This window comes from Montipora foliosa, chromosome 9 (assembly GCF_036669935.1).
Source record: "Montipora foliosa isolate CH-2021 chromosome 9, ASM3666993v2, whole genome shotgun sequence".
Taxonomy (NCBI): Eukaryota; Metazoa; Cnidaria; class Anthozoa; order Scleractinia; family Acroporidae; genus Montipora; species Montipora foliosa.
The window spans coordinates 18,859,408-18,868,858 of NC_090877.1; the positions used below are offsets into that span (position 1 = coordinate 18,859,408).

Sequence of the window (9,451 nt, forward strand, 5' to 3'; positions counted from 1 at the left end):
TGAAAAAGAAAAAAAAAACCTTTAAAGCTGAAGTCAGAAGAAAGTCGCTCACTCGAATTTTCCTCGGACGCATCACAGAGTCTAATATCATAACTTACTATATCTCTCAGATAGTACGCGCGCGATTTTCCGAATTTGTTAAGCCAACCGGATGTGAATAGCGCTTTACCTTGTATTCCATGCTGTAAAGGGCGCTAAAATCGTGAAAAAGGGCCTGGAAACGGAACCATCGTCACGAATTTCCCAAATTCCGGGAAATAGAAATAGAGTGCCGACATTTCCCGGAATTCGGGAAATTCGTTTCCAGGCCCTTTGTCACGATTTCAGCGCGGTTTACAGGATGGAATGCAGCGTAAAGCGCTATTCATATCCGGTTGGTTTTTAACAAATTCGGAAAATCGCTTACCTTTATGCCACGATCATGCCTTCCGGATTTTTTTGGCTAAATGGTAACCACATATTGTCTTGCTTGTTTTATACAATTATGGCTTGTTTAAGATGGTATTCGATTCTTTGTGAGTGGTTGTAGATGTTTTTTAGGTGGTTGTACATATTTTTGGGGTGGTTGTAAGATTTTTTATGAGGTGGTTGTAGGTGATGATCACATGAAATTGATTTTGAGTCTCATGTCAGTGGATAGCAGGAAAAACAGATTGGGAGATTTTCTGGAATCGTAATAATAAAACAAATTGTTATATCTGCCCATCAACGAGATGGACATAGAGAAAGTCTGTCTGCACTGATTTAGTTTTGTTTCCGTTTCAAGGATCAAAAATTAATTAGAAACTATTAGAAGACAAAAGTAGATACTTAGAGTTAATTTATGACATGTACAGTTTTGCACTCGCTGTCTTTCGGTTTCGTAGCTAGAACGAGCCAACTACTTGAGGACTCCTTTTGTCACCAAATCTTACCTCGTTTGAAGTTAACTTTGAAGTAGTTGAATTTTGACCATCTGCTGGTAGCAAAAATAGAAACAGAACGACGGCTGTCGATCTCTTCATGTCGATGGGGGAAACTGATGGTGACCTTAACCTCAAGTTCTCATTCACAGAATTTTATAGCTGGAGACCGGCTCAAATAAATTCTCAGTGTAGTGTTGATTTGGATGAGTCAGTAATTTAGATTAATTAGATCTTAAGACTTCTGTTTGGGAGATCTAGATTTCATCAATCTCGACACCAGAGCTCTTCCCGTGACTGAGGGAGAGTCGATATGAGGCTCTGGTTACGAGAATGGAGATTTCATCGGTTTGAGGCACATTTGTTCCCTCATGCCTTGCATTTACGGTTGACTGTGTGAATTTACTCCTTTGCGAATTTAGATGCTTGTCATCATATTTTATATAAACAATGGCTTGTGTCAAAATTTGTTGACATGAATTGTCACAACAGAAAGTTCAAGGAGTCTATTTCAGTGGGTCGTCCATCCATCATCCATTTATTCATCACTTCATCCGCCTGCTCATTCCCTCGTCATTCTCTCTAATTTTCAGTTGTTGGTTTGTTCGTTGGTGAATTCATCCATTCGTATTTCTCCTGGTCGGCTAGAAGCCAAATTGAATGAAAGGGATGGGGACTAAAACTTATCTCACGATTTTTACCAGTGAGAAATCGTTTCATTCTAGCAAATAACGACTCACTTTCCCCCACCCTCCCCTTCCTATTGTTTCCATCCACGAGCACTTTTCTGTCACAGGCTGGAAAACTTTATCCAGTGTATAAGTCACTATCAAGAGTGTGAGATATAATTCGCGTTAAACATTGACATTGGCTTTAGCACACGCCTTTACTTTTTCGCTAGCAAATACCAAAATCTTTGTACAAAGATTGAAACTGTTGAATAGTTACTTACCTACCGGATAAAGTTATCCGACCTTTGAACAAATCAGAGGACCTGGGTGGAAGTTTATGCCACAGACTCGCTACTCTTTTTAAGAAAAATTAAACACAAAAGCTTGGCGTTTGAAATATTTATTGAAGACTGCACCATCAACCTCAGTTTAGGACACAAAATCTTCAGCCTGCTATCATTTCGTACTGATTTACTAATTAGACATCCTCTCAGAAGCTGAAACATTATGCTGCTTTATTACTGGGAGCGAGGAACTTCTTCGATCATCAAACGAGACACTGCATTCCATCCAGTATAGCCATCAGAGTTACCATAACCATTGCAATTTCCGATGTTGATCCCAACACGGATTTTGCCCTTGTGGATGTTCTCGCAGTAGCCCTCTATTAACCCAGGTCTGTGTTCTTCATAGCCAGCTCCCTTATTCACCCACAGCACCACATCAACAGGCATTGGGCCACTGCATTCTGCACCGTTGAAGGTAATGAACCATCGCTTACAACAGTTGTCACAGCGCAAGTAGAAATTGCTTTGGAAAACAACACGGAGAGCGGTGTTATCTGTGGTTTTTGTAAACAGACAATCCTGAAAAAAACAACGAAAATACCTGAAATCGTGGAGCTAGTTACACAACGTAATATTTCTTGTATTAGAGACGGAGTTTTGGAAGAATGGGAGGACCACTTTTTCAGCTGCTTTTCTGTACTTAAGAACTGATATTTTACTCCCAGGGGGCGGAACTAACACATCAAAACTGCTTGTGTGTTGCGTGACAATCCTTCAGGTCTCATGTTGTCCTTGAAAAGTTATGTTGGATAGTGCTGATAACCTAGGACATCAACGCATAAAATATCTTTTTAAAAAATTTTCCTTCTATAACCCTTAAAATAAGGTTTAGTTTGTGAAGTTTGGAATAAATAGCGAATGTTAGTTGAAAGTTCAGCTGAAAACGGAGGACCTCGCGAAAAAAACCGTGCTTCAGACAAAAGAAAGTCACTCAAATCTTCCCCGGACGCATCAGGCTGAGCGATGTGCATGCTTCTTTATATCATTCACTTCCAAAACCTAAAAATGCATGTACGTTTGATTCGAACTTAGGCCAATACCGATACTAATTTTGTGACATAACATTCGAGCCAGTCTTCTTCTTGCTTAACTGGTGTGTAGTGATTCTCTGATTCTCGGTCCAATAGAAAGGCCTTCTTCCTTTTGCTTTTTAGCTTGAAATACGTTTTACCTCATGTAATGATGGGGAAAAAAACAATGTAATTCCCAGAAACTAGACCATGATTTTTTTAAAAAATGGGCAATTAGCATTACTATAACTCTTGGGGATTTATTTGATGAAGTTGTGTAGACCACTTTCATAAATAGCTACCACCTGTACTGCCCTCATTTTGAAACAAATATTCTTTTAAAATTGGCTCGTCAAAGCGAGGCTAGAAAGACTTATTAGCATAGAAACAGAACAACATTTTATTTGGTCGCCATTATGAAAGAGGTCTGTGGCTTTTCAAATCCAGCAAACCTTTATTAGGCCGATATCGCGATGGTCGCCACTTCTCCACACGCACTGCTTCCAGTTTCTATGATCAGCATCTTTTCCACTCGTTCCCGCTACTCCCTTCTGACCAGGTTGCCCCGAAGGTCCTGCCACTCCCTTTTCTCCTTTGGCGCCATCGCTTCCGTCGCGGCCTGGTAACCCATTGTGCCCGTTCACTCCATTTCGTCCTGGAAGACCCGGCGGGCCATTGGGGCACTTAGATTGAATCTGCAGTGTGAAGGGTGATTAGTAGGGAAGCGTAGCTATATAGAATCTCTTGTAACTTTTATATCCTGTAATATACTGACTACCTCTTTTGCTTTTACAGTCAAATCAGGTCAAGTGTAACTTCAATTCATGTCTATATTATTCAAAAACTCCAGCGGAGATAATAAATGGTTAAATTTGAACATAATTTTGTTTGGAAATCTCCCTTGAGACTTGTGAGACAAAGAAAACAGAACTGAGCCGTGAGGCTTTCCCATAAAGCCTCGTAGCCATGCCTGAATATTGATATATCGAACAAGGCCTATAGATTGTTTTCACTTACGTGATAAGCAACCTTGTTTTCCACCGAGACAAAAGAAAACGTTCGCAAGATAATAGAGCTCGATTTCCGGATGATTCATTGGGGACACCAACATGGCCGCCGTCAGGTCACGTGAAAACACTATTCCAGCTGAGATTATAAATCAGACATGGCCGATTCTAAGCAGAAATATTATTTTCATGAAATCATGCATGTTTCATGCTTTGAATAGATGACGCTTTATTTTCAAAGGTTCCACATTTTTAACGGTAGCTTGCCACTGAATGCCAGTTCGTTTACTATGGTTATCCTTTGAAATTATTACTGAACTGGTTCACTGACTCTAAAATAACTGATGCTTTAAAAAAATCATGCGCCTGACTTTGAAGGTTTGTCATCTGTCTGGGAACCTCTTGTTGTCCTTTTTCTTTTACGACTATCCTGTTTCCGGGATGTTTCCATCTTTATCTGGCATTGTGTCTAAACGAAAGGAGCCCTCTTTCTACGGCCATTCGATGGATAAGTCGCAGACCTAAGAAAATAGCGTCCGTTCACCTTGAAAGCTCGTTCTAAATCCCAATATACTTCACAAACTAAACTCGACAAAGAAACCAAGTCAGGCAGCCTACAAAATCTTCTGTACTAGCCCTGAAAGGAGCCAAAAGAAATGAACTGGGAGTCAATTTATCTACTGCCTAGAATATGTACAGTTAGTACGAAACCAAGGAACTTCCAGTTCAAATTTCTCCATAGGAGAGGAATTCTTTTTTGTATAAAATTAAACTTTCGGAAACAAATCTGTGTGCGTTCGTCAAACAGCACAAGAAGCATTGCTTCATCTTTTCTTGGAATGCACCACCACAAAGGCCTTTTGAAATAGTGTTGAACTATCTTTCGTCTTTGTTGATTTAACTCCAACCTCACAAGGTTTAACTTTATGTCAATGGATAGGTCTTAAAGGTGAAAAAAGCGCTTCTTTACTGAATCATTGCTTACTTCTTGGCAGATATTACATTTACCCCTGTAAATATAACAACGTTAAACCATCTTTAACTCAACTAAAACCTAACTTAGGCTACCCATATAATTTGGGTAAGGTCACAGTGAGATCTCTCGTGTGCGGTGGCTTTTTATTTGTTGCATTTGTTTGAGTATCATGAAGGGGCATAATGGAACCTGCTTTTCACCTTTTTTTGGACTGTGAAAATGAGACATACATACTGCACTGGGCCTGGCATTTATCCTCTAGGAAAGGAATAAGCATTTCGAAAATGGGGTTTCGAATCTTTCGAGGTCTCCGACTCTATTATTTGACACAACTTCTCAAATGAGGTTATTTTTTAAGTTAAGTTCTGTATCAGTAGACCTCAGCAGTCACTTAGGCCAAGTTTGTAGACTAACAGGCTCCGCAATGTCAGCGGTTTATTGGCGAATACCGATGGAGTGACATGCCCAAAAGGCATCAGTCGGCACTTGCATCAGTTTCCAAACAATCACTAGGAAGGAGATTTCAGATTTGATAATTGGGATTTGGACTACAAATTTCCTCCTTGTTTTTGTATTCCAAACATACGGGTCAAGAGCTGACTAAATTCCACCAGGACTATTACGCGGATTCAGTTTTTCCTTAATGGAAGGATCAAGAAGCAGCTATCAAGGTACGAGAAGCAGCTAACGTTAATTGCAGGTGCTCTCATCTTGATGAGTTTGTGTTTTTCGCTCTTCGTGCAATATGGAACGCCTCGTTTTTCCCTTAATTAAGGAAGTCTTTTCATGTGTACTCTACCTGTGTAATTTTGTGCGATGAATGAATAGACCATATTCGTATTCTCAGTATTGGACTGGAACTAGCTTGCAATGGAGGCTAATGCGGGGGAATATATTAAAAAGTATTTGCATTTGAAAAGATTCCCCCGCATTAGCCTCCATTGCAAGCTAGTTCCAGTCCAATACCGAGAATACGAATATGGTCTATTGATATAAGAGTCATTTGATTTATCGCTGGAGCACTGACTGGGGTCACTTCAGGTGAAATTAAAAAGAACATTTACAAAAACAATTTTTTCATTATTTCTGTGTAAGTGGGTGGTAATTGAAGACTGTTAAGGTCACATGAGCGTCCATGGTCCATCGAATCTGAGGTTATCCCGGTTACCATAACACTGAAGACTATTTAGTACTTAGCCTTACCCCCGGACGAGACAGCCAGGTCTATGTCCCTGGAACGGGAATCCTGCACGCTTTATGGCATTCTGAGCACTGCCTTCAAAAACACTTTAGAATCATTACAACGCTTGAATCAAATCATTATCTGCATGCCCATAAACGAGATACCCATACCAAAAATCAGTCTACACTGATTTAGTTTTGTTTCCGTGTCAAGGCTCAAGAATTAATTAGAAGCTATTAGAAGACAAAATTAGATACTTGAAGTTAATTTACGACACGTTTTTCGCTCGCTGTCTTTCGGTTTCGTAGCTAAAACGAGCCAACCAATTGAGGACTCACTTTGTCCTTAAATCTTACTTTTGAAGTAGACGGCGAATTTTGACCATCTGCTAGTAGCAACAATAGAAACATAACCACGGGAATCGATCTCTTCATCTCAATGGTGGAAACTGATGGTGACCTAAACCTCAAGTTCTCATTCACAGAATTTATAGTTGGAGACCGGCTCAAATCAAATTCTCCGTGTGGTGTTGATTTGGATGAGTCAGTAATTTAGACTAATTAGACTAATTATTATGATCTTAAGACTTCAAGTTCTCAATCATAGAATTTTATAGCTTTATAAATTCTTAGGCGTTGATTTGGATGAGTCAGTAAGTTACACTGACGAGAATTTTCGTGTTCTGTTTGAGTTCAGTTCCGGTAAGGAAGCTGTCAGTTCCCTTTAGAATTACGATGCAACTCTGCGAACTTTCGAACGCATTGTTTGTGAAAAAAATGTTTAAAAACTTGATTTTCCAAACCAATTTCGCAGATTTTAGTTAAGTCTTACAATGGAGACACTCGACACTTGATATTTGATTGTACATTTTTTTAGTGACTATAGAATGTGGGCTCGTCCTTTTGACAAGAGTATTTAATGTTTTTACACTTACAAAATGCTAGGCATGTAACACTATACATCATAAGAAGAAAAAAGAAAACGAAAAAATTACAAAAAATGTCAAGTGTTCACGGTTCAAGTGTCAAAGCTAATAAATTAAATGTTTACATTTTGCATAATACAACTACAAATTTACAATCATGCTTGTACAGCGTATTGGCCTTATTAACAATGTTAGTTTGAATTTTTGGATTTGCGATCCATTGGCAAAAACCATCAGGGCAAGTCTGATTGACGTATAGAGGATTGGAATATATACTATCTTAACTGAGACAATATTTAGAAAGGTACTGCATTTCGCCAAAATGGTCAGGGTTTTGCGTGGCCACTTTTCTTCTCCGCTAACCAGGTTCTCTATTCTCGCGCTTTCAGACGAAAAAAAATCCATCTACAAATTAAAATCAAGGCAGATGCAATTACCGTATACATATATATCCAAACATTCCAAAAAAACCAAAACAGAAACTGTTTAAGAAACCGCCCTACTTTAAGCCAATACTAGAAACCTGAAAGGTATAGGAATGGACATATTATAGTCTAAACAAAAATTGAAAAAAAAAAAGTGTTACCTTGGTATGGAAAAAGACAGTTCGAACTAATGATGGTGTCGGCAAAACAAAACGAAAGCGACTTTTTTTTTTCTTTTGCTAACTCTTTAAGTAGAGGAACCTAGCCGATAGCCAACAAATAGAGGTCTACGTTGGTAAATGGAAGGATATTAACTCTTCTTTCTTTTTCTTTAGAGTGAATGAAAAGATTTTTGTCGATTAACTTATATACATTGTTAAAGAAAACTGAACTAAACAATGTCGTGATGAGCGCATGAAACTGATTTTCTGACTCTTGTCAGTGGATGGCAGGAAGAACAGATTGGGAGATTTTCTGGAATCGTAGCAATAAAACAAATTGTTATATCTGCCCATAAACGAGATGTCCGTACCTAAAGTCTGTCTGCACTTTTGTCTGCACAAAAGTTGATGGGCCTAGAGTTAATTTACGACACGTTTTGCGCTCGCTGTCTTTCGGTTTGGTAGCTAGAACGAGCCAACCAATTGAGGACTCTTTTTGTCACCAAATCTTACCTTTGAAGTAGATGGCGAGTTTTGACCATCTGCTGGCAGCAACAATAGAAACAGAACCACGGCGGTCGATCGCATCATGTCGATGAGGAAACTGATGATAGCCTGAGCCTCAAGTTCTCGATCATAAAATTTTATAGCTGGAGAAAGAATCAAATAAATTCTTAGGCGTTGATTTGGATGAGTCAGTAAGTTACAGTGACGGGAATTTTCGTGTTTTGTTTGGACTTCCGGTAAGGAAGCTGTCAGTTCCCTTTAGAATTGTAATGCAACTCTGTGGAACGTTCGGACGCAGTTTTTTATAACAAAAAAAGATGTTGAAGAACTTGACTGCGGGCCTCGGTAAAGACTTTCCAAAATAATTTTGCAGATTTTTAGTGAAGTGTTAAGGAAACCCTTCTGGTTTTTCGAGCTAGTAATTTACATCCTGCATAATTTTCTATTTATCTCCAGTAACACTGAAGGTTGGCTTACATTTTTGGATTTACAATCTAATGGAAAAAACCATCAGAGCAAGGCTGATTGAGGTATAAAGGAATATCTCGGCTAATCTTAAGTGAGACAATATTTTGAAAGGTACTTCCTTTTTCCATCTGGGTTTTGCATGGCAGCTGCTCTTCGTCGCTTCCCAGAGTATGAGTTTCAAGATGATGTCTTCTCACATTTCCGGCGAAACAAAATCACCGAAGAAAACAAATACAACTGTTTCGTATCTCTTAAAAGTACACCCAAACATTCCGTAAAATCGATAACAGAAACTGTTAAAAAACCATCCTACTTGGAAAATACTAGAACTCTGAAAGGGAGGAATGGATACGTTAACCTAAAAAAATATTAAAAAGTGTGTCACCTGCATTAAACTAATATTTGCTTTCACTTTTACTTTGATTCGAGTGACCTATTCTCGTCTGTGAATATCAATTTATGTCACAAACAATATAAAATCGATATTATATATGTTTGCTTTAATAGTTATCGATACTCAAACTAAAGACTCCCCACGAAAACTGTCAGATTGGTTATGGTCAGAAAACGAGACAGTGCAATTTCAGGCGAAAATCTGGCGTCATAAAACGGCGACGTGTTTAATAACAACAAAAAAATTAATCAAAATTAAATTTGCATATAAGTGACGATAGGGAACTGGCAACTGTAACATCTCAAACAGTACAAAAAAGAGCCTCGCTATTGTAATCACTCGGCGACAATTGAACCCTTCCTATGTGACAAAAATTGTACCTGTAACCCAGGCATGAAACTTCACTTCGCGTTGTTCGGCACGAGTAAATCTCTCTGGTCTGGCTCATTCCAGATACAGCAAAAGATGGCCTACA

The 9,451-nt window shown here is 38.8% G+C and overlaps 2 protein-coding genes across 2 annotated transcripts in view; both read right to left on the bottom strand.

Moving 5' to 3' along the window:
* The window catches only part of LOC137971106 (uncharacterized), a 135,800-nt gene that overhangs the window by 10,822 nt on the left and 115,527 nt on the right, over positions 1 to 9,451 (bottom strand). The gene's annotated exons all lie outside the window — the stretch shown is intronic.
* Positions 1,969 to 9,451, bottom strand: part of LOC137971105 (collagen triple helix repeat-containing protein 1-like) — a 19,865-nt gene continuing 12,382 nt past the window's right edge. The window contains exons 6-8 of the mRNA XM_068817825.1: positions 8,121 to 8,257; positions 3,383 to 3,625; positions 1,969 to 2,439 (exon numbers count right to left, since the gene is read on the bottom strand). Coding sequence (XP_068673926.1) covers positions 2,092 to 2,439; positions 3,383 to 3,625; positions 8,121 to 8,257 — 728 coding nt within the window. The 3' untranslated portion in view covers positions 1,969 to 2,091. The remainder of the gene's footprint in view (positions 2,440 to 3,382; positions 3,626 to 8,120; positions 8,258 to 9,451) is intronic.